Raw genomic sequence first — 24,688 nt, 5'->3', positions numbered from 1 at the left:
TTCACGCGGGATGAGCCCAGGGAGCGGCAGCTGGGCTCCCTCTGGACAGGCAGGTGATTGGAAAGGACAGGGATAAGCTCCGGGATGGGATCAAGGTGAGCTCAGCAGCCCCGGGCAGGAAGGAGGTCAGACAGTGCCAGGGATGGACGGTGCCGCCCTGATTCCGCACCGGAGCAGCGAGAGCCCGGCTGATTCCCGCAGGAATTGTCTGCAGGAGCGGGCTGTCAGCTCCGCCTGCCTGGGGGTGTGTCAGGTATTCCCAGGGCTGGGAATTCCTGCAGAGATGTTTGGAAAGCTGAGGAAGGTGGTTTCCTACAACTCCCTGTCAGGAGGGCCGATCCGGGCAGGGTCGGGCTCTGCTCGCAGGGAACAGGGACAGGAGAGAGGGAACGGCCTCAGGCTGGGCCAGGGGAGGGGCAGGGTGGGCAGCAGCAGGAATTTCAGTGTGGCAGTGCCTCAGCACCCTCACAGCCAAGAATTTCTTCCCGATATCCCATCTAATCGCACCTGGCGGTTGCCCCCGTCCCAAGCCCCTCTCCAGGTGAGCGCAGCGCTGTGCAGGGGGCACAGTGGCACTGCAGACAGTCCTGGGTGTCCCAGAGCCATTCCCGGCCTCTCCTGGCCCGGCTCCTCCAGCAGAGTGGGGCTCTCCTGGGGGGATTTCTGCCTCCATTGAACTTCTCCTTCCTCCCTCCCTCTCCGAGTTCCTCTCAGCTCTCCTGACTCAGGTCTGTGTTTTCACTTCGTGTTTTCTTTCCCTCCGTTTGGATGGGTCTGGGCCACGTTTGGAGGCTGCTTTGCTGCCGTCCCACACGATCTGCATCCACACTGTTCCCACCTCTCCGTGGCATCCCAGTTTTCCCTTTTCCTCCCAAGTCCTGGCAGTGGAGTCACCTCACCGTCATTAATGCAGGGGGTGAGAATGTGGATTTTCTTCTGGATTCTCCCTCTGACCCGAGGTTTTCCTGGCAACTCTGCTTTTATATGAGGACTTTTTACAAGTGCCGGATCTCTTGGGAATTCTATCGAGGATGTTGGGATTTTGTGCTTCTGTTTAGTGCTGGTGCAGAACTCGAGGTTTGCCATGCTTGGCATCCAGGTCTGGTTTCAAGGAGCAGCTCCATGAGCTGCTGGAGCTCCTTCCTTCATTCCCTGGATCCCTGGCAGTGGCCAAGGCCAGGCTGGACATTGGGGCTGGAGCAGCCTGGCACAGTGGGAGGTGTCCCTGCCATGGCAGGGCTGGCACTGGAGGGGCTCTGAGGTCCCTTCCCACCCAAACCATTCCAGGATTCCATGATTGCAACCTTAGCCTTTTCAGTGAAGTTTTTTCCCAGGAAAAAACGGCTCCTTTTTCCTGAAGGCCCTTCCTGAGCATCCATGAGTGTGTGTCCGCCGTTTCTCCTGGCCGTGAGGGATGCAGGTGGCAGCAGGCCAGGCAGAAGGAATGTGATCCGTCATCCCAGCCGGGCGGCACGCGGGGATGAATCGGCAGCACCGAGCTGCCGCTGCTCCAGAAATCCAGCCTGGAGCCTGCCCGGTGGAGTCATGAGACAGGCACAGGGCTGCGATCCTCTGAGTCATCCTGGGAGAAATCTGTTCCCGGCTCAGGGGCCGTAGGAAGCGCGGTGGGAAGCGGAGGGAGCAGCTGGGAGCTGTGGAACCCATCCCGGGAAGGGCGGCGGGGAGTGGGGGGAGGAGCGGGGCTGGGGGCAGCTCCCCCAGCCGGGATCTGCTGCCTTCGCCATAAAAGGGGAGATTTCCCTTCGCACCTCGTGCAAAGCGTTCGTGAGCGCAGGGAGTGGGCGGAGGGAACATCCGAGGAGGGAGAGGCTGGAGAGGCTGTGGGGGCGACGGAAAGGCCGGGGAGGTGTCGTCTCTGTGGGGAGATGGGGCGGGGCCCGCAGGGATGTGGGGCTGGAGATGGGATGGGAGATGGGATGTGGGGCTGGAGATGGGATGTGGGGCTGGAGATGGGGTGGGGCCCACAGGGATGCGGGGCTGGAGATGGGGCTGGAGATGGGATGGGGCCCGCAGGGATGTGGGGCTGGAGATGGGGCTGGAGATGGGATGGGGCCCGCAGGGATGTGGGGCTGGAGATGGGGCTGGAGATGGGATGGGGCCCGCAGGGATGTGGGGCTGGAGATGGGATGAGGCCCGCAGGGATGTGGGGCTGGAGATGGGATGGGGCCCGCAGGGATGTGGGGCTGGAGATGGGGCAGGGCCCGCAGGGATGTGGGGCTGGAGATGGGGCAGGGCCCGCAGGGATGTGGGGCTGGAGATGGGATGGGGCCCGCAGGGATGTGGGGGTGGATGTCCTGAGCAAGGAGGCAGTCTCAGTTTGAGAGGTGAAGTTCCCGTCTGTGCCCAGTGGGAGCACTGGATGCAGCTCCAGGAGGATCGATATCCTTGTGAAGTTATAAAAACAAATGAAAAACCCCAAACCAAGCAGCCCCACCTGCCCCAAAGCAATCCCAGCTTCTCCTGGTGTTGTTGTCGGCCTGGGGAGTCGGACACGTCCTTGTTAAGGATTGTACCCCAAATTATCTGGGATTCCTGGGAGTGCTGCAGGGCAGAGCAGCTGGCAGCTCAGCTGGCACCGTGGGGAGCCCCAAACTGGTGGGGAGGGATGGATGGGGACAGGACAGAATTCCTGGGAAGGCAAGGGAAGGGAGCAGAGCGTGTCCTGCCCCGGAACCGGAGGGGTGAGGAGGGACCTGCGGCTCCCTGAGGCAGCACCTGGGGACTTGCTGAGGTGTCCTGGCTGCAGTGCCAGCCTGGGGCACCCGTCCCACCCCGGGCAAGGCTGCTGTGGGATTTGCAGCTCTTCTGCCAGATGGAGGCTGCCGGGCTCCAAGTAAATCCCGGGATTTACTGGGGTTTCCTGGCATTCGGCTGAGACGGGGCTGGAGGTGGTGCTGGGGTGGGGGGCATGGGGGAGGGAGTGTGGATGGGTCAGCCCTGGACAGGGACCCCAAGGAGTCACAGAACAGGGTCAGGGAATCCTGGAATGGGCTGGGTGAGAAGGGACCTCAGAGCCCCTCCAGTGCCAGCCCTGCCATGGCAGGGACACCTCCCACTGTGCCAGGCTGCTCCAGCCCCAATGTCCAGCCTGGCCTTGGCCACTGCCAGGGATCCAGGGGCAGCCCCAGCTGCTCTAGGAATTCTATTCCAGGGCCTGCCCACCCTCCCAGGATGCTGGAACTCCAAAAAAACCCCAGTAATGGGTGAAGGGGGGAAGGGACCTCGGGGTGTGCTGGATGACATTGTGCAGGCACGGGGGGAGCTCAACTGGGGGTGTTTGTGCCTGGTGAGAGCTCACCTGGCTCCAGCTGCCCCCCACGTGCAGCTCTTGTATTTCTCTGTTCTGTTGGTTGTTTTTCATTGAATCATGGAGTTGTTTAGGTTGGAAAACCCCTCTGAGCCCATCCAGCTGTTCCCAGCACTGCCAAGGCCACCACTGCCCCTGTCCCCAAGTGCCACATCCACATGGATTTTAAATCCCTTCAGGGATGAGGACTCCACCCCTGCCCTGGGCAGCCCCTGCCAAGGCCTGAGCACCCTTTCCATGGGGAAATTCCTGCTGCTGCCCACCCTGCCCCTCCCCTGGCCCAGCCTGAGGCCGTTCCCTCTCCTCCTGTCCCTGTTCCCTGGGAGCAGAGCCCGACCCCCCCGGCTGCCCCCTCCTGTCAGGGACTTGTGCAGAGCCACAAGGTCCCCCCTGAGCCTCCTTTGCTCCAGGCTGAGCCCCTTCCCAGCTCCCTCAGCCTCTCCTGGGGCTCCAGAGCCTTCCCAGCTCCCTGGCAGTGTCCAGGAGGTTCTGCTGCCTCTCTGTAGCCTCAGACTCCGGAAGGATCCAGGCCCTTGAAGGTGCCCACTTCCATTTAGGGAACAGCCCTGCAGCACCAGGTCCCGGTGCTGGGAGCAGCACTGAGGCTTTGGCACACAGGGATTCCTGGGGTCACCTGGGTTAAGTCCTCCTGAGCCATTTAAAGCTCGTCTGAGGGACAGTGGCAGTGTCACCAGCCAGCCTGGGAGAGCTGGGGGTGCTCACCTGGAGAGGAGAAGCTCCAGGGAGAGCTGAGAGCCCCTTGCAGGGCCTAAAGGGGCTCCAGGAGAGCTGCAGAGGGACTGGGGCCAAGGGCTGGAGGGACAGGACACAGGGAATGGCTTCCCTCTTGCAGCCGTCTGGTTCTCTGTCCCTGAAGTCATTTCAGTGGGATTATTTCACATTATTTTCCTTGGCTCTGCTGCCTCATCCCAGCCCATGAGGCCTTTGGGGTTCATGGAATTTTCCAAGCACTGGGGTGGCTGGAAGGGAGTGGCAGAAAAAGGGGGACGAGGTGGGACTGTCGCCGTGCACCACCCCAAAAGCAAAGTCCCATCTCGTGGCGCTGGCTTTGGGCAGAAGGAGGATGAGGAAGGGGCTCTGGAGGAGCGGGGAGAGTTGGAAGCTGCTCCCAGCTCTTGGATCTCTTCCCAGAAATGTTTGCTGGAAAATGTGGACTCTCCTCCCTGGGTCTGGAGCGAGGGACAGGGACGGGGTGGGCTCATTCCAGCTCCGGCTCCGGTCTGGGATGGGTGGGAAGCAGGGGATGGGAAGGTGGTGGGTTTGTCCTGGCTCCGGCTCCAGTGTGGGATGGATGGGCTGTGGGGAATGGGAAGGTGCTGGGCTCATCCAGTGCAGTCCTGGTGCTCCGTGTCTCGGTCCGGACAGATTCGGGTCCCATTTGGGTCGTTTTTCCCACTTTCTGGTCAATGCAGATATTCCCACCAGGAGCCTGTGTGTCCTCCCTCCCTCTGCTGTCCATCCAGAGCTCCTGGACATGGGACTGTGCCTCTGTCCTGAGCCGCATCCCCCCGGAATCCTCTTGGGACTGGGCTGTTTTGGGGTAAAACCAGAGCCTTTTGGGGTAAGCGCTGGGTTCCCATTCCCGGCGCGCTCCCACCGCGATCGCTCCGCGTTTCCAGCGGCGCCGGGAAGGCCGGTCCCGAGCGGGCCTGGGATTTGTCTGTGGGATTTATCCCAGCCCTGGGTGCCCACGCAGGGATTATCCCGAGGGCCTGCCTGGCTCCCTGAGCTCCGCCGGCTCTGGGAATGTCGCTCCTGCTCTGGGATGGGGCTCAGGGGGATCCCTCCCGTCCTTCCTCCCCTGAGCTCCATGCATCCAAAACAGCCTTGCCTTAATCCATGTCCAAGTTTGGAATGCTTACGGCGTGTTTTCCCTATTTTCTGGCCATTAGCCTGTGGTTTTGGGGGTTTTGGGTGGTTTTTCCTGGGACTGGTGTGTCTGGAACCAGCTGTCCAGGCTGTGCTACTGAAAGCCCCGGGGGGGACGGGGTCAGTACGGGCATCAGTCAGTATTCCTGAAAATCCAAGCAGGACAGGAAGCTGACGTTGGAGAAAACATTTGAATTTTCGGTGGTTCTGTCGAATTTCTTGTGAATTCCCATTTTTTTGTATTTTTCAAGTTTGTTGCTCATTTTCCCCTGACCTTTGCCCCGTGTCTGACTTGGTTTTAGCCTCGTGTGTTGTCTTGGTACTTTGGGGTTGTTTATTCCGTTGTTGAACTCTTTAAGGGTTGTATTTTTGTCCAGCTTGGTAAATCCCAAGATGTTTTTCCTGCGTTTGGCTGAACGGGGGGTCAGTCACTTTGTTGAGGGTTTGGAAAAACCTAAACCTACGCCAGAGATGGTATTTATTTGGGTCGAAGTCCAAGTTTTGTTTCTTTTCTGGGAAACCAGGGTTTTGCTGTGGGGGAAGTGAAGCTGTTTGGGGCAGAGGGGTGGCCATGGCCGTGCTCAGGGTGGGCCCTGCACTGGTGGCTCTCCCATTCCATTGGGGACAGGAACTGGGATCGTCCAGGCGTGTCCTGGATACTGCTCCCGCATTCTGGGGTGCTCCCTGCAAACATCAGGGGATCACTGGGAGCACAGGGGAGGGGGGATCCTGCCCCTGTGCCCCCTCAGGTGAGACCCCACCTGCAGAGCTGCCCCAGCCCTGGGGACACAGCAGCAGGACCTGGAGCTGCTGGAGAGAGTCCAGAGAGGCCCCGGAGCTGCTCCAGGGCTGGAACCCCTCTGCTCTGGAGCCAGGCTGGGAGAGCTGGGGGTGCTCACCTGGAGAGGAGAAGGGTCCAGGGAGAGCTGAGAGCCCCTTGCAGGGCCTAAAGGGGCTCCAGGAGAGCTGCAGAGGGACTGGGGCCAAGGGCTGGAGGGCCAGGAGCCAGGGAATGGCTTCCCAGTGGCAGAGGGCAGGGCTGGATGGGAGACTGGGAATTGGGAATTGCTGGCTGGGAGGGTGGGCAGGCCCTGGCACAGGGTGCCCAGAGCAGCTGGGGCTGCCCCTGGATCCCTGGCAGTGGCCAAGGCCAGGCTGGACACTGGGGCTGGAGCAGCCTGGCACAGTGGGAGGTGTCCCTGCCATGGCAGGGCTGGCACTGGAGGGGCTCTGAGGTCCCTTCCCACCCAAACCATTTCCTGACTCCATGATTCCTGGTTTTCCTGGCACAGCAGCAGCAGAGATGAATGTTTGCTCTCTCAAGTCTGAGCTGTCATTCCAAGGCTGGAAGCTCCATGTGTGGAGTATGCCAGGCACATCGGTGAGGAGCACTCCTGCTCCAGCTGGAGTCTCCTCTGCTCCACAGGATGGGGAATTCATCTTTCTTCCTCCAGTGAGTCTTCCCCGTCTTCCTCAAAGTCAAAATGGTCCAAGGATTTCAGTTGAGTTCTTTTGGGAAATGGAGGATTTCAGGCTGGTGGAGATGCAGGGGCTCCTCAAGTCACATGGAACCCTTCAACCTTGTCCTCTGCTCCCCAGGATCCCCTTCCAGGGCGGCTCCAGGTGTGGTGCCGGAGCGAGGGCCCAGCCCCTGCCCCGGCTCTGTTGGCTTTGGGTGGAGGAGCAGAGTTGTGTTTCCTTCTGGGAAGGATCTGATGGAGCAGCATTTCCCAGCCCTTCCCATCAAACAGAGCTTCTGCCACTGACCAGGGTGTGGCTGTGCCTTGGCTTCAGGGAATCCTGGAATGGCTGGGTGGGAAGGGACCTCAGAGCCCCTCCAGTGCCAGCCCTGCCATGGCAGGGACACCTCCCACTGTGCCAGGCTGCTCCAGCCCCAATGTCCAGCCTGGCCTTGGCCACTGCCAGGGATCCAGGGGCAGCCCCAGCTGCTCTGGGCACCCTGTGCCAGGGCCTGCCCACCCTCCCAGCCAGCAATTCCTTCCCAAGATCCTGTCTAAAGCTCTGCTCTTTTGGCTTAAGCCATTCCCCGTGTCCTGTCCCTCCAGCCCTTGTTCCCAGTCCCCTCTCCACTTGGCAAACTGGACTCTCCAGGAACTTCCACTGAAATGGGGAATTTCAAGTCATGCTTTGTGTTGATGTCTTCCCAATATCCCATCTAAATCTCCCCTCTTTAGCTGAAACCCCTGGGATGAGCTGGGAAGAGCCCTGTGTCCTGCTGAGCTCCAGGAGCCGGCCCGGAATCGCTGGTCCTGGTCCTGGCACAGACGGAGCCGAGCGCTGTCGGCAGCGGGATCGGGCTGGGAGCAGCTCCGGGGACAGGTCTGCATGTGGCACCTGGGATCATGGAATCCTGGAACATCCTGAGCCTGGGACCCACAGGGATCATGGATCAAACCCCTGGCCCTGCACAGACACCCCAACAACCCCACCCTGGGCATCCCTCGCAGCACTGTCCGAGCACTCCTGGAGCTCTGGCAGCCTCGGGCCGTGCCCATTCCCTGGGGAGCCTGGGCAGTGCCCAGCACCCTCTGGGGAAGAACCACTCGGCTCTGTGACCTCAGGACTCATCCCGGCCTGTCCCAGGCTTCCCAGATAATCTGTGGGGGGGATGAGGTGGGTTTGGGGGACCTGGGTGTTGGTGGGATCCGTTGGGAGCATTAGCAGGAGCTGCTGGGAACGCGCTAAGCCCCGGCCGGGCTCAGAGCTGGCAGCACTCTGTGGCGCTTCCATTCCCACCTCCCTGCTCATTCCCAAGGATTAGAGGTGAGGAGCTGCTCCAGGTCACTGAGGCAGGACTGGGACCACGGCTGGACCCTCTGGGGTCATGTGTGCCATGGGGTTTGGGGAGCAGGGATTGGTGTTCCCAAGCCTGGGCAGAGCAGGGCTTCTCTCAGGGCTGTGGGGTCAGGCTGAGGGACAGCTCCAGGCTCCGGGGCTGCCAGTGCTCTGTGGGAGCTGTACCTGCTTCAGAAAATTCCCTGGTTCTCTGGGAAATGCCGATGAGGAAGCTGAGGGCTCCAGGGCGGGGTCACTTCCCCATCCTGGGGCAGTCTGTGGTCAGTGGGGTTTCAGTTCCCCTTGGTGTCGGCCTCTTCCTCCTCGCTGGCGAGGGCCCTCCCTCAGGGAGGGGATTCCCTTCTGCAGCACAGATCCTGTGAGGAGCGGCTGACGGAGCTGGGAAGGGTCTGGAGCCCCAGGAGCGGCTGAGGGAGCTGGGAAAGGGGCTCAGGCTGGAGCAAAGGAGGCTCTGGGGGGACCTTGTGGCTCTGCACAAGTCCCTGACAGGAGGGGGCAGCCAGGGGGGTCGGGCTCTGCTCCCAGGGAACAGGGACAGGAGAGAGGGAACGGCCTCAGGCTGGGCCAGGAGAGGGGCAGGGTGGATGTTGGGGAATGTCCAGCCCTGGCACAGCTGCCCAGGGAGGTTTGGAGTGCCCATCCCTGCAGGGATTTCAAAGCCATGCGGATGTGGCACTTGGGGACCCCTCAGTGGTGTTCTCAAGGAATTCTCGAAGTTCCTGTATTGATGGGACATTTCCTCCCTTTGCAGTTCTGGTGGCTCTGGTGCTGCCGAGCCAGCCTGAGGCCCCTGTGGAATCTGACCTGATTCCCACTTCTCCGTTCCTACCCGGCCGTTTCTGTCATTGTCCCTCCCTGCAGTTTCCCCCCTGGATGTGCCACGCTCCGGCGGCAGCTCCGGCCCTGCGGCTGCCGCCTGTGTGGGACCAGGGAACAAAAGCTCCTTCTGCCCTCGTGGGAGATGTTGATGCTGGCAGAGCCCAGGGGGAAATGATCCCTGTAGGGTCGAGACTAACTGAGCCAGGGCTTGGATCATTCCCTGTTCCCTGGCAGGACGGAGCAGGGAGGGACTTGGGCACCCGCGTGTGATCCGTGAGGCACAGCCCTGGCTGGGGCTTGGGTTTGGGGTTTCCCTCTGTCCTTGGCTGCTCTGCAGGGAATTGCCCGGCTCGGACGGGAGAGCGGCTGGCACTGAGGCCTTTTGTCCTGGAGCTTGGAGCTGCTCTGTGGCTGGATCCTGTCCCACTGTCCCTGTGCATCCCTTTGCCGGCTGGGAACAGCTCTGGAGCCAGGCTGGGAGAGCTGGGGGTGCTCACCTGGAGAGGAGAAGCTCCAGGGAGAGCTGAGAGCCCCTTGCAGGGCCTAAAGGGGCTCCAGGAGAGCTGCAGAGGGACTGGGGCCAAGGGCTGGAGGGCCAGGAGCCAGGGAATGGCTTCCCAGTGCCAGAGGGCAGGGCTGGATGGGAGATTGGGAATTGCTGGCTGGGAGGGTGGGCAGGCCCTGGCACAGGGTGCCCAGAGCAGCTGGGGCTGCCCCTGGATCCCTGGCAGTGGCCAAGGAAAGGCTGGACATTGGGGCTGGAGCAGCCTGGCACAGTGGGAGGTGTCCCTGCCATGGCAGGGCTGGCACTGGAGGAGCTCTGAGGTCCCTTCCCACCCAACCCATTCCATAATTCCCACATATTTTTCCTTCAGGGCAGGAGGGGCCATGGGAGCAGCCAGGGCTGTTTTTAGGCCGTGGGTAAATGTTGGCAGCCCTGTAATTATCACCTGGGGTGCCAGGGGAGCTGGGAATGGCTCCCCTGGGAGGCAGCTGGGATTTGGCATCAGGTAAAAATAGCAGAGGTTTCTCCCCAAAACGCTTTTAGCAGCTCTGGCCATGGAGCCGCGGCCGGACAGCAGCGCTCCCGATGGACACTGGGATCCTCCTCCAGGGGGAACTGAGCCACAGCGCCCAGCCAGCTCGAGGTCATGGAATCATGGAGTCATGGAATGTCTGGGTGGGAAGGGACCTCAGAGCCCCTCCAGTGCCAGCCCTGCCATGGCAGGGACACCTCCCACCGTCCCAGGCTGCTCCAGCCCCAATGTCCAGCCTGGCCTTGGCCACTGCCAGGGATCCAGGGGCAGCCCCAGCTGCTCTGGGCACCCTGTGCCAGGGCCTGCCCACCCTCCCAGCCAGCAATTCCCAATTCCCAATCTCCCATCCAGCCCTGCCCTGTGGCACTGGGAAGCCATTCCCTGTGTCCTGTCCCTCCATGCCTTGTCCCCAGTCCCTCTGCAGCTCTCCTGGAGCCCCTCCTGGGCATTCTCCACCCAGTTGGGTGTCACTGTCACCTGGCTGCTCTTGGTAGAATCCCAGAGAATTTGGGGTCCAATGGGACCTTCTGAGGTCACCTGGGATCCCTTAAAGCAGCTCCTTGGCCCTCACAGCTTCCAGTGCTCCTGGAGGGCTCCTCCAAAGTGAACTCTGGCTCCTGCCACGTGCGTGAGGCGGTTTGAGGCGGTTTGAGGCGGTTTGAGGCGGTTTGAGGCAGTTTGAGGCAGTTTGAGGCGCTGTGGGGCCGTGTCCCCCAGGGATTTATGGAAAAGCTTCCTGCTCCAGCCGTGGCTCTGGGCGAGCAGCGGCAGCTGCGGGGCCGTGTCCGTGTCTCGCTGCCAGGAACGCTCCGGGCCCGCAGCGCTTTCCTGGGCCGAGCTCTCGGAAGCAGGCGGGGTTTTTTAAATGTAATTACTTCCTCTCCTGCCTTAATGTTTCCAAAGATAAACACGGCTCTCCCTTGGCACGGCATCAGGGAGCAGCCGGGCTCTGCCCGGGCCGTGCCGAGCGCTCCCAGCCCAGGTCTGTGTGGGGATGGTGGGAATCTCTCAGGATCTGTCCCCTGCCAGGACAGCGGTGATTCCATACCCAGCTGCTCCCTCTTCACCCACCATTCCCAGATCCCGGGATCTTCCCTGACCCTTTGGGACGTGTCCTGAGTGCCATCCCCAAAGTGCTGTGTGTGGGATAAGCAGTGGATTCCTCTGCGTAGGGGGATCTGAGTGGATCTTCCTGCAGGATCCGGGCTGGTGGGAGAACAGAGAACCCCACATTCCCCAGGCTCCTGGGATTTTCCAGCCGCACTCTGTGCCAAGGATTTGCCAGCGTCCCTGATCCCTGGGAGTCTGCACCCCCAGGTCCTGGCAGGGCACCTGGCGCTGCCCCTGGGCTGCATCCAGTGGGAGATGGCTCTCTCCAACACTGCTCCTGAGGCTGAGAGGGATTGGAGAGAGGTTTGAGGAATGATGACCTCCCGGGACAGGACTGAGCCAGGGTGAGGGGCCACAGCGCTGGCCCCTCCTTCACCTCCCTTATTTCAGCTCCCTACAAACACCCCGTTTGGCTCATCCAGAGCCTCCCAAAACCATGATTCCCTGAAATCCATTGGGAATGGGAGCCGTGCTCCGTGGAAGTGCTGTGCTGGGAATGCCCCCAGTCGCAGCACCCCGCTCTGGCCGGGCAGTGGTGTCCCCCTGATGCTGCTCCCGGATGTTGTAACTGGGAGCGAGTGGCCCTGGGGTGCAGGGGTTTGCCTCCTGTGGGAAGCATTCCATGGCTGGATGGGGCTTTTCCAGCCTGGAATTGCATGCAGACAGTTTGCTTCGTCGCCCAGCTCCGTGTCCCAGGCTGTGGGTGATCCTTATCATCCCTGGGTGATCCTTATCTTCCCTGTGTCCAGCGGGTCAAGCACATCCTCAGACATCACCGAGGTGACCATAAACACGGAATGAGGTGCTTTTCCCTAAGTTTTTCCCTTTTTTTAGCTGCACTCAGGACAGGAATTGCTGTTCCGGATGTGACGTTGTGGAGACTTTTGCCCCAAATCCTCTCCAAATCCCACTGGCAGAGCCAGAGGTGTTCCTGTCACCCTGCTCCTGCAGGTTCCTGCTGTCTGGGAAGGGCTTTGTCCTTCCCGAGCTCCCTGTCCCATGGAGTTGCACTGCAACGTGGAGAGAGAACCACGAGTGGGATATTATTCCTTGGGTCTTTTCATTCTCCTGTCCCGTTCACGGGGCACAGCAGCCGTGCCACAGGAGGGGTGTGGCCTTGGGACAGGTGGAGGGGCCACTGGAGTCCAGTAAGTGCCACTTCAGGGAGAATTTCCCCATGGAAAGGATTGTCCAGCACTGGAACGGGGATTACATTGCCCAGGGAGGTTTGGAGTGCCCATCCCTGCAGGTGTCCAAGGAATTCCTGGAGGCGGCACTCAGGGCTCTGGGCTGGGGCCAAGGTGGGCATCGGGCACAGCTGGGATTTGGTGACCTTGGAGGGCTTTTCCAGCCTCAGGGATGATCCTGGGAGCTGCCGTGGCTGGCACAGGGAGCTGCCAGCGCCCACCGTTGGTGCTGGTGGGGACAGGGCTGTCCCATCCCATGCTGGTGGGTGCCAGTGGCCAGGAGCGGGGACAGGGACCGTGTGCTTGCCCTGGGCCGGGTGGGCTTTCCTGGCGGTGGCCGGAGCAGCGGGGCCACCCCCAGCCCCACACACGGCCCCTTTGTTCCCTCCATAGAAAAGCCATTCTCCGTCCCCCCGGCGGGAACACGTCACAGGGAACAGAGGCCCCTTTGTCCCCGGAGCAGACACTCGGGTGTTGTTCTGGGTGGGCTTGGGGGCGGGGGGCTGCAGGGCCGGGATGGGATGGGATGGGGTGGGATGGCTCAGTCCCTGTCCGTGCCCTGCTCTCGCTCTCTGGGAGGGAGGAGCTGATGGCCAGGGCTGGAATATCCCAGCTCCCCACTCAGGTGATGATTCCCAGTGAACAGAGGGGTGAGGGATGGGCTGGCTGTGCTCAGGTTGGTGAGACACACCCAGGAATCCTGGAATGGCTGTGTGGGAAGGGACCTCAGAGCCCCTCCAGTGCCAGCCCTGCCATGGCAGGGACACCTCCCACTGTGCCAGGCTGCTCCAGCCCCAGTGTCCAGCCTGACCTGGAGTGTTTTCAGGGGTGGGGCAGGGATTGCTGGCACCGCTCCCGCCGCGTTGGTTGGCGTTGGTTGGCGTTGGTTGGCGTTGGTTGGCGTTGGTTGGCGTTGGTTGATGCAATCGCTCCCAGGGCTTGCGGGCCATTTCCCAATCCCTCTTTGATGCTGCCACAGGGATACGTGGATCCTGCCTCGTTCCAGGAGCCCCATTAGCGCCCTGCTCCGTGCTGGAGCAGCTCCGGGCTGGGCTGGGATCAGCACTTGGCTCCGAGGGCCCTTGGCAGCAGCTCCAGGTCCTGGCAGGTTGTGTGGCCTCGTGCCTGCTCTGTCCCTGCCTGTGCAGGAGCCACCTCGGGGACTCCAGGCAGGGCTTTGGAGCACCGAGAGTTTTCTGGTGCTTTAAAGCAGCTGAGTTTATAAATAATTCTTGCAGCAAGGAGCTCTCGGAAGCCTCAGCTGACACTTGCAGGCAGGGATAAAGCTGCCCCCGAAGCTGGGGGGAGCTGGAGAATCATGAATGGTGCGAAATGACCATTTCTGGAATAATTTGAGATACCTGAAGTAACTGAATGTTTTTAAAGTGGTTCCATGCTCTCTCCTGGCTGGACATGATCTCCAGGTTGGAGTGGGGGGGAAAGGAGGGCTGGAGCAACTCTGGTTCCTGCGGGGAGGACGTGGAATTGTGGAATGGTTTGGGTGGGAAGGACCTTAAGGCTCATCCAGTTCCATGGATACCTCCCACTGTGCCAGGCTACTCCCAGCCCCAATGTCCAGCCTGGCCTTGGGCACTGCCAGGGATCCAGGGCAGCCCCAGCTGCTCTGGGTGACCTGTGCCAGCTCCAGCGCTGAGCTGTGTTGTCCGAGCTTTGTGTTCCCCTGGACGATCTCATCCCGAATTTCTGCGGTTCGGGGGTGTGGGAGTCGTGTCCAGGCCTGCAGAGGACCCTTTCCTTGGGACTGGCTGGACTGACCCTTTCCAGTGGTCCCGTGCTGGTGGTGAAACACCTCCCTGTGCTCTTGGTCACCCTCAGCAGAGGCTGTTGAGTGTGAGGGGTGGCACAGGGCTCGTTCCAAATAAGCTCTTTTGCCTAAAATCCCTGTGAAAATTCCCTTCTCCCCTCTCTCCATTGCACCCAGCTCCTCAGGGAAGGGCTGCAGGAGCCGCTGCAAGGCCGGTTCCCTGTCCTGACCCCGTGGCTTCCCTGGCTGTGGGGCTGGGATGGACTGGGGCTGCCGTGGCCCTCCTGTGAACCCACCAGGGATTTTCCAGGGTCGATGGGCACCTCCTGCAGGGTCTGGGAACACTCCAGGCTGGGGAGGCGGATGCCTGGCTGGGTCTCTGCGCAGTGCTCAGGCCCAGCTCCTCTTGTCCCATCATTTCGGGGCCGCTGGGAGCGAGGGACGGCGCTCGTGTGTCCATGACCCCTGTCCGGAGCAGCGGCCGTTCCCGGCAGTGTCCGGCAGTGTCCCGGCGTGCCGGCGCTCCCAGCCGGGGTCATCCTGTGCCGTGGCTCAGCCCAGTGTTTAACCCTGGGCTTATTTAGAATTTCCTGTGTCACAACAACATCCCGTGCCCTTGCCAGCGCAGCCGGGGAGGGGCCGGGCTCCCCCAGGTGTCCCCCAGCCCCGCAGGAGTGGCAGGAAGGAAGGAGCGGCGCAGCAGCTGCGGGGAGGCCGAGGTTCACAGGCACACGTGTTTTCCCAGGAATCTCCTGCTTTCCCAGTCTCAGCTGGGATGGCAGGAGAATGGATGGGGCAGGTCCAGCTCTCCCGGGCAGGAAGGGACGCGCCGATCCCACGGCCCGATACGGAGCTGAATGGTGGGAAGTGGGAAAGCTGGGCCCGGGCTGCCCGAGGAGCAGCTGAGGGAAGTGCCGGGGGTGTCCAGGGTTCCCGAGTCAGGCTGGTCGTGACAGTCCCTAAATCAGGATGTACCTGCCCGCAGCTGGCTGCAGAGTGGCAGCTCCTGGCTCTGGGAAAACCCTGGGGTCAAGATTCCCATTGTTCTCAACAGCCCTTGGAATGATTTTTGTTTGTGTTGAGGATGATGACCCTGAGACCCCCCCAGCGCTGGGCTGATCCCAGTGGGCAGCAGGGGAGGGGGGATTCTGCCCCTGTGCCCCTCAGGTGAGACCCCACCTGCAGAGCTGCCCCAGCCCTGGGGACACAGCAGCAGGACCTGGAGCTGCTGGAGAGAGTCCAGAGAGGCCCCGGAGCTGCTCCAGGGCTGGAGCCCCTCTGCTCTGGAGCCAGGCTGGGAGAGCTGGGGGTGCTCACCTGGAGAGGAGAAGCTCCAGGGAGAGCTCAGAGCCCCTTGCAGGGCCTAAAGGGGCTCCAGGAGAGCTGCAGAGGGACTGGGGCCAAGGGCTGGAGGGCCAGGAGCCAGGGAATGGCTTCCCAGTGCCAGAGGGCAGGGCTGGATGGGAGATTGGGAATTGGGAATTGCTGGCTGGGAGGGTGGGCAGGCCCTGGCACAGGGTGCCCAGAGCAGCTGGGGCTGCCCCTGGATCTCTGGCAGTGGCCAAGGCCAGGCTGGACATTGGGGCTGGAGCAGCCTGGCACAGTGGGAGGTGTCCCTGCCATGGCAGGGCTGGCACTGGAGGGGCTCTGAGGCCCTTTCCACCCCAACCCATTCCAGGACTCCCTGATCTTGTATCGGTTTCCCTTTAACTGAGGATGTTCCAGTGGAGCCGTGGCAGGGCTGGATGGGGAGGGCACAGCTTGGAGCTATTGGAGCTGTAATCCTGAAGTGTGGATCTCAAGGGATTTTCCTGTCTGGAGCTTGAGCCAGGCCCCGGGCACTGGGAGCAGGCAGCCTTTGCCAGGGCTGGGAGCTCTCGGAGCCAGGGGTGCCTCCAGAGGGACGTGGTGGCAGAGCAGGGCTGTGGGAGCAGGGCTGTGGTGTGGGAGCACGTGGCCAGGCAGGATCTGGTTGACACAATCCCTGTTAACTCAGTCCCTGTGGGTATTCGGTGCCCAGTTTGGCTCCGACCTTTCCATTTTGGGCCTGGGGCTATAAATGGCCCCTTTCCCTTTCCCTCTCCTGGTCCTGCTAAATCCAGCTGTGGCTACCGGGCGGTCAGCAGGGCCCTGGGGACACGGCTGGGCTCCCAAAATAGCCCTTCCCTGGTGCTCCTCCTGCTTTCCCAGCCGAATTCCATGGCCAGGACCCGGCTCCCAAAGCCAGCCGGGATGGGAGATGCCCCGGGTGGTCCCCTAGAGCTGCGATAATCCCTCAGCAGCTCTGGAGGGGCTGCAATATCCCCCCTCTCCCCGTCCCGGGGCTGCCTGCCCTCGTGGCTAGGCCAGAATCCTCGGGATTTGTGATTCCCAGCTGGATCCATGAGCGGCTGTGTCTCTGGAAGGACGTGGGCAGCCTGGCAGGGGCTGTGACAGGAGCAGTTGGTTCCACCAGCACCTCAGGCTGGCCCAGAGCTGGTTGCTCCCGGAATTCCCCCCTGCCCTGCTGTCCAGGGCAGCTCCATTGGGAAACTCAAGGATTTAGGGTCTGGAATGGTGTGGGCTGGGGGGCAGGTGAGGGTTTGGAGTGCTGCCAGGGCTCCATAAAGCCCCGGGGAAGCAGGAGCTGTCGGGAACCCGAAAGCAAATCCCGGGCCAGAATTGTGTGGGGAAAGGGCAGCAGGGAGATGAGGAGCAGGGAAGGGCAGCTCGGATCGGGGGGTGCTGTCCGTGTTGGCATCACAGGGAAGGAAGTTCTGGCTGGAGCAGGACCGGAGCTGCTGCTCCAGGGCCGTTCCCAGCTCCAGATGAGGCTCTGGGAGCTGTGTGCTCCGGGCTCCCTTGGAATCCCCGCTGTTCCCTGCTGGAGCGGGCAGTGCTGCTGAGCCTGCGCAAGGGCCGGGCTCTGTCCTGCGCTGCCCTGGCCCTGGAGAGCTGGAGCATCCCGGTGTTGTTCCAGCCTGGCATTCCCGGCGTGGGGTGGGGGGTACCTGCTGCCCTCTAATCCAGTCTTGTCTCCGCAGGGAGCGGGGATGGGCAGGGACAGATCCTGCAGCGCTTCCCGGAGAAGGACTGGGAGGACAACCCCTTCCCACAGGGCATCGAGCTGGTGAGTGGCTGCCCCCGGGGACACCAGGGGGACATCAGGGGGACACCAGGGGGGACACCGGGACATGTCCCACAGGGTGTGACTGGGGGGCCATGAGGGAGCAGTTCCCACCTGCCCTGGATGCAGCTCCAGCTCTGGAACTCTCCAGAAACGGTGGGATCCGCCGTGCTGGCTCCTGTCACGGCCTCTGCTACCCCTCCTTTTCTGGGATCAGCCGCTGGGATGCTGGAATGGCTCCTGGAGGAGCTGTGGATGCAGCCTTGGTGTCCACAGCCCCTCAGGAGCATGGCCAGGCCTTTCCCGGTGCCCTGCCCTGGCTGGATCCTCCCAGCCCTCCGGACACGGTCACCGGCTCTCGGGAGAGCTCTGGGGCCAGCTCGGAGTGGGTCATTCTGGGATGTGCTGCTGTGGGGATCCTCCAGACCGGCTCCAGCTAATCCAGGACAGTGGCGTTGTTCCCCTCATTGCGGAGCTGGAGTGGAAGCTCTTCCCAGTCCCTGCCCTGGAGCTCTGAGGGCCCTGAGGGAGGGGCTGGAGCTCCATTCCCAGTGACAAGGGTGGGCTGGGACAGACTGCCAGACCCCCTCTGGAAGCTGCTCCCTTGCCCCTGGAGTTCATGGAATCATGGATTTATTTGGATTGGAAAATCCCTCTGAGCCCACTTAGTGCAATCAGTGGTGCCAAGGCCACCACTGCCCATGTCCCCAAGTGCCACATCCACAGGGCTTTGAAATCCCTGCAGGGATGGGGACTCCAGCACTGCCCTGGGCAGCTGTGCCAGGGCTGGAAAACCTTTAGATGGGATATGGGGCAGGAATTCCTGGCTGGGAGGGTGGGGAGGGGCTGGGATAGAATTCCCAGAGCAGCTGTGGCTGCCCCTGGATCCCTGGCAGTGCCCAAGGCCAGGCTGGACATTGGGGCTGGAGCAGCCTGGCACAGTGGGAGGTGTCCCTGCCCATTGTCACTGGGGTCACTGGGGCCCCTGGCTCCTCTTCCCATTGTCACTGGGACTGGCAGTGTCCAGCTCCTCTTCCCATCGCGTGTTCCCTGAAATTCCAGCACAATTTGGGACCTGCTCAGGCTGTTTCATCCGAGGCAAAAACACAACGTTATTTTTAATTTTCTGCTCCGAGTTTCCTGGTGTCTGCGGGGACTTGGGAACCGTCCCAAGCAGGAGCAAAGCTGCTTTTTTTCCCAAGGGTCAAACTGTCCAGCCAAAAAATCCCTGGAATTTAAACAGTTGGAGCCCTGTCCTGTTGGGGGCCAGGGGTGGTTCCACAAGCTGTGCGGGTGTCCCGGGGGAGCAGCGCGCGGGGCTGATCCCAAGGCAGCCCCAAAAATCCGCGGGAGCCCATCCCGGGGCTGGGGGGCACATGGCACTGCGGTTAGGGCTGATCCTGCCAACAGCTTTTGGGGGAAAAAAGGGTTCCCGGGGTGTGCAGGGAGATGGGGTTTGGAGCTCCTGGCCGAGCGCAGTGTCTGGCAGCAATTCCCAACGGGAATGTCTCGTTGTAATGGATGGAGTTCCTCTGGGGACAGGCACAGGATGCAGATAAATCACTGTGGGAGCCTCTCCCTGCCTGCCAGAGCTGTGCCCTGCCTGGGGAGGGCATTCCCAGGGAGCAGCTGGGTCACTGCTGGAACAGAGGGATCCCGGTGGGATCGGCTGCACAAGGAGGGGTGGGAGTGGAGATTCCTGGAAATCCAGGGGCTCTCTGTGCTCCAGTGAGGCTCAGGGCCATTCCCACTCTCCCTTTTGGATCCTTCCTTGGCACTGGGCCTTGTGTCCTTCCATGCCATGATCGCACAGGTCTCAGTCTGGGATCTTCTGTGTCCTGGGGCAGCTCTGGGATGGTTTTGGCACCTGCTGGATGTGTCCAGACCTGCTCCACCTCTGCCAGCATTCCTGGACATCCAGCAGCTTCCAGGGCCTAAAGGGGCTCCAGGAGAGCTGCAGAGGGACTGGGGCCAAGGGCTGGAGGGCCAGAAGCCAGGGAATGGCTTCCCAGTGCCAGAGGGCAGGGCTGGATGGGAGATTGGGAATTGGGAATTGCTGGCTGGGAGGGTGGGCAGGGGCTGGAATGGAATTCCCAGAGCAGCTGGGGCTGCCCCTGGGTCCCTGGCAGTGGCCAAGGCCAGGCTGGACATTGGGGCTGGAGCAGCCTGGCACAGTGGGAGGTGTCCCTGCCATGGCAGGGCTGGCACTGGATGGGCTTTGAGGTTCTTTCCCACCCAGCCATTCCAGGATTCCTTGATGAGGTGAGCACAGCCATGTCCAAGGTTTGCTCCCAGGGCCAGGTCAGAGGTGTCTGTAGGAAATCGCTGTGTCCAGCCCCGACTGAAGGGGATTGTTGGGACAGGAGGGATTGGGACAGGCTGGGAGTCTCCACTGCCAGAAGATGGGAACACTGCTGGTTGTGTTTGGGCACTGGTGGCTGAGCCTCACCCGGGGCGGCCGCCGTAGCCGAGCCCTCGGAGCCGGCGGCTGTTTCGGGAACACTCCAGAGGGAGGAGAGGCATCCCCACGCTGCCCCCTGGGTGGGACCAGCAGGAAAAATAAATGCCCAGGAGCATGGCTTGGGACATCACGGGCGGGCTCCTCACCTGAGAATCCTTGGGAAAGGCTGTGGAGTAACTGGGGAAGAACTGGTGAGGGAGGAGGGGGCAGCCAGGGGGTCAGGCTCTGCTCCCAGGGAACAGGGACAGGAGAGAGGGAATGGCCTGAGGGAGGCTCAGGGTGGAGATTGGGAAAATTCCTCCTGGAAAGGGCTGTGCAGCCCTGGCCCAGCTGCCCAGGGCAGGGCTGGAGTCCCCATCCCTGCAGGGATTTCAAAGCCCTGTGGATGTGGCACTTGGGGACATGGGCAGTGGTGGCCTCGGCAGAGCTGGGGATGGTTGGACTGGATGGGCTCTGAGGGCGTTTTCCAACCCAAGCAATTTCATGATCCTGCTCTATCTGTGGGGATCTGTGGCTTTGCCTCCCTTCACCTGTGGCACTTCAGGGTGGCCGAGCGCCGGGTGCCACCATTGGCCAGGTCGGGCTGACCCCGGGGGACACCTGTCCTGCCCCTGCCAGCTGTGCCCATTCCCGTGGTTTTCCTTCCTGGAGGATCTGGGTGAGGTGGGGCGGGGGGGATGATGTCACGGGGCTCCTGCAGGATGAGTTATCCGGGTGGGATTGAGTGAGCTCAGGCTGGGCTGGGAGCGACTCCGGCATTTCCGTGTGCTCCCACGGTGCCACCTGATCCAGGTGTCACCTGCTGGTTTGAGGTGACCCATCCTCTCAGCAGGTGCCGTTTTTAGGAAGCTGACTCCATATCCCACAGCTTGGGGAGAATTCCCAGGTGGCTTGGTGGGTGTCCAAGGCCTCCCACCGCTCCTGTCCCTGCAGGAAAGGGTGACACCACGGTCCTGGAGTGCATCCCTGTCTGGGATGTGACACTCGGGAATGCTGGCTGGGACCCGGGACAAGGGGGATGGTTTTAAACTAAAAGAGGGGAGATTTAGATGGGATCTTGGGAAGGAATTCCTGGCTGGGAGGGTGGGAAGGGGCTGGAATGGAATTCCCAGAGCAGCTGTGGCTGCCCCTGGATCCCTGGCAGTGCCCAAGGCCAGGCTGGACATTGGGGCTGGAGCAGCCTGGCACAGTGGGAGGTGTCCCTGCCATGGCAGGGCTGGCACTGGAGGGGCTCTGAGGTCCCTTCTGCCCAACCATTCCAGGATTCCCTGATCTGTTCCCCAGCAGCTCCACGTGCTCTGGGCTCCTCATTCCCGCAGTGCCAGGAGATCTCTGGAGAGCTCTGTGTGGCTGGGAGCAGTGAGGGGGAACTCCCACGCAGGGACAGTGGCACCCCGACAGTGACACCGTGTGCTCATCCCGATGTCCTGCTGAGCCAAACCTTCCCCTGAGCTCCAGCCGGGACCCAGGCAGGAGGCACTGGGATGGAGAGGCCCCGGATGCCGCTTTTCAGGGACACAGAATCTGGGATGCAGCTCCCTGGGTGCTTTTTCCTCCCCTCCCTCCTGCTGCCATCCCGAGGATCCGGACAAGGCTGAGCTCCTGTCCCGTGGGCTCCTCCTGGGCAGGAGAGGGGGATCCGTGGGCACTGTGAGCACGGGGAGTGGTGGTCAGCTGGGAAACCGCCTTGGATTCTCCTGAGGGAGCTGGAGCAGGATTCCTGTGCATGCCAGGTCCCAGTACCTCATTCTCATCCCGGGATGTGCTGAATTCCCCGTGTCCTCAGCGAGCCCCGCGAGGAGCCGGGCTGGCCCGCGCCTCGGGAATTTTCCACAGCTCCCCAGCAGCCAAATGCAGCCCTGAGGAAATAAGGAAAAACCCCCTGAGACCCGGGAAGCTGGCGGAGTCCTGGGGCCACGGGCTGGAATTACCCCGGCCCTGGGCGGGGCTTTGGGCAGTGCCAGCAGCTGGTGCGGTGACGATGGCACAGCCGGGCCGGTGTTTGTCCCGGGGGAGTGGTGCCACCTCCCGGAGCCACTCCAGGGCCGTGTCCCACGTGTCCCCTTTCCTTCTGGGCTCTGGGTGGTGCTGGCATGGGATGTGTGGCACACGGCGGGCTGGGGGTGTGCAGGGTTTGGGGGGCTGTGCAGAGCCTGGGGATCTTGGTGCTGTGGGGCTGTGCAGAGTTTGGGGTCTCAGTGCCGTGGGGGGCTGTGCAAACCCCATTGATCCTGGGGGTCTCGGTGCCAGGAGCCCCAGCCCAGCCCGGCCCAGCTGGACTGTCCCGTCACAATTCCTCCCAGTTCGGGGTTCTCCAGGCACTCTTGCTGTCCCTGCGGACAGGAGGGGGTGCCACTGGCCCTGCTTGCCCCCAGGAGGGGATTTGGGAATTCCCAGAGCCCGTCCAGCGGGGTTGGGAGGTTCCAGGAGCCTGGGGAGCTCTGCCCCGTGCTCTCCCTGCTCCCGGACCGTGGAGCTGCCCTTCCCCACGGGCAACGTTGGACTGGGGGGTCGGGTTGGGATCACCCGGTGTGGGGTGAGGGCTGGCACCCCCCGAGCCCGCTGCCGTCCCTCCGCAGTTCTGCCAGCCCAGCGGGTGGCAGCTCTTCCCCGAGAGGAACCCCCCGACCTTCTTCGTGGCCGTGCTGACCGACATCAACTCGGAGCGGCACTACTGCGCCTGCTTCACCTTCTGGGAGGCCGTGGAGAGCCCGCAGGTACCGGGGATGTGGGGACACGGGGACAGGGACTGGCAGGGAAGGATCCGGCTGGATTTAGCTCTACCAAGGGGTTCTGCCTTCCCTGTGCCACAGGAATCCATGGATGGGTGGGAAGGGTGGTCAGCAGTGCTGATAGGGAAGCACCCAGCTGGATTTAGCTCTACCAAGGGGTTCTGCCTTCCCTGTGCCACAGGAATCCATGGATAGGTGGGAAGGGTGGTCAGCAGTGCTGATAGGGAAGCACCCAGCTGGATTTAGCTCTACCAAGGGGTTCTGCCTTCCCTGGGCCTGGGGAATCCGGACGCTGGCACTGGGTGCTCAGGAGAGGGAAGGGCACCCTGTAACCCCCAGCCCACGCTGGTTTGTGTCTCCTCAGCCCCAGAGCCACACCAGGAATGGTGAGGAGGAGGAGGAGGAGGCCTCGGCCCCCGTGCAGCCTGCCCAGCTCTTCGCCCCCAAGAGCCTGGTGCTGGTGTCGCGGCTGGACCACGCCGAGGTGTTCCGGGTGAGTCGGGGATGGGGACAGCCATCGTGCTCGGGGGAGAGGGGAGCTGTGCTGGGAAAGCCTTCCTGGCTGTGGGAGTGGGAACACGCTGGCACAGCCCCCGTGGGAGCCTGGCCCCATCCTGCCCTTGGCACCCCGGAGCTGCGGGGCCGGCAGCTGCCGCTGATCCCGAACGGCCGCAGGACATGGAGCAGCTGCCGGCCCCACTCAGGGAAAACTGCAAGGAACAGCCCGTTCCTGGGAGCATTGTCTGTGCCAGCTGTGCTGGCTCCAAGGTGCTGCTTTGTGTGCCTGGGAAGGACTTGAGAGGGCTGGGGCTGGGAGCTCGACAGATTGTATCCATGGGGATGGGGCTGGGAGTGTCCAGCCTGGAGAAGTGAGGGCTGCAGGGAGAGCTGAGAGCCCCTTGCAGGGCCTAAAGGGGCTCCAGGAGAGCTGCAGAGGGACTGGGGCCAAGGGCTGGAGGGCCAGGAGCCAGGGAATGGCTTCCCAGTGGCAGAGGGCAGGGCTGGATGGGAGATTGGGAATTGCTGGCTGGGAGGGTGGGCAGGCCCTGGCACAGGGTGCCCAGAGCAGCTGGGGCTGCCCCTGGATCCCTGGCAGTGGCCAAGGCCAGGCTGGACATTGGGGCTGGAGCAGCCTGGCACAGTGGGAGGCATCCCTGGCCTTCTGTGGAGTGGGAATTCTCTGAAATACAGGATCTGTTTGTTTTCCTGAGCCTGGGAGAGCAGAGCGAGGTCCTGGCAGGCAAAAGCTGGGGTGACTCCAGGGGACAGGGGTCACCTCACTTGTTCCCACAGACAGACATGTCCTGCCAGCTGCTCCCCTGGGACTGCATGGAAACAGTTCCCAGCTCCTTAGTCCAGAGCTGAGTTTAGTCCAGGAGTCTGAGTTTCATCTTCCCTGTTATTCCAGTGGGCAGGGGTTTATCCTGCTCTTCCCTGTTATTCCAGCATTCCAGAGCCTCCCTGGCCCTGCTCTCCAAATCCCAGTATTTGTGTTTTCCCTTTTCCTCGCTGCCATGGGCAGATGGTTTGAAAACAACACCCTGAGGGTGCCTGGAAGACAAATTCCTCCAATCCTCATTCCCAGCTCGTCTTGGGGGCTGCCCTGTGCTGGTGCCCCCAGACTCCCTGTGAGCCGGGGCTGCTGTTGGTTCCCAGTTGGAACAGGCTGGCTGTGTGGGAAGGGGCCCACAGGGACCACCCAGGGCTGACCAGAGTCCAGGTGTGCTGGCAAGGCCATTGCCCAAATTTTGGGCATCTCAGCCAGCCCTCGCTGGGGAAGGATCTGCCGCCATCCCTTCCCTGGGGTTTGTGTGGGACTGGGAGTGCTGGGAGCTGGAGCAGCCCGGCTGCCCGGTCACCTCTGCTTGTGGAGCTTTGGGAAGGCCCTTGGCGCTGTTCCCTGGATCCCTGGCCTTGGGGACACGTCCTCTGCTCCATGGGGTCAGTGCAGGGATGGGGACGTGCTCCTGGCTGGAATATCCCACTCCTGTGGAGGGGGAAGGCCTGGAGCGGCATTCCCAGGGTGTGTTTGTGGCCAGGGACAAGCCCTGCTCGTGTCCCCAGCTCCTGGCCCTGCTCATCCCTGCTCTGCTCCCCTCTCCAGAACAGCCTGGGGCTCATCTACACCATCTACGTGGACGGGCTGAGCGTGTCCCTGGAGAACGTCATTGGGAACCTGCTGACCTGCACCATCCCCATCACGGGGGGAGCGCAGGTGGGTGTCCTGCTGTCCCTGGCCCCTCAGAGCTCAGCTGAGTCCTGCTCCCTGTGCTGGCAGAGCCGAGGGGACCCGTGGGCAGCGCCTGGCTCCGTGCCCCGCTGCCTTCCCGAGTGCTTCCAGGCACAAATCCCGCTTGGATCCTCAATGAGCCAAGGAGCTCCTGCTGCAGCTTCCATGTCCTGGCTCCTGCTGCCTTGGGAGGGAGACCAGCAGCT

General features: G+C 62.2%; 1 protein-coding gene across 3 annotated transcripts in view; it reads left to right on the top strand.

The window, feature by feature from the left end:
* Positions 1-24,688, top strand: part of SBF1 (SET binding factor 1) — a 62,527-nt gene that overhangs the window by 9,462 nt on the left and 28,377 nt on the right. For all 3 annotated transcript variants that reach the window (XM_069033514.1, XM_069033504.1, XM_069033494.1), the window contains exons 2-5: positions 16,977-17,062; positions 22,100-22,237; positions 22,617-22,745; positions 24,357-24,467. In XM_069033514.1, the coding sequence (XP_068889615.1) occupies positions 16,977-17,062; positions 22,100-22,237; positions 22,617-22,745; positions 24,357-24,467 (464 nt within the window). The remainder of the gene's footprint in view (positions 1-16,976; positions 17,063-22,099; positions 22,238-22,616; positions 22,746-24,356; positions 24,468-24,688) is intronic.

The sequence above is a fragment of the Aphelocoma coerulescens genome, chromosome 1A, assembly GCF_041296385.1.
Source record: "Aphelocoma coerulescens isolate FSJ_1873_10779 chromosome 1A, UR_Acoe_1.0, whole genome shotgun sequence".
NCBI lineage: Eukaryota > Metazoa > Chordata > Aves > Passeriformes > Corvidae > Aphelocoma > Aphelocoma coerulescens.
Note: the sequence above shows the minus strand (reverse complement) of the source record. Positions and strands in the feature narration are given on the sequence as shown.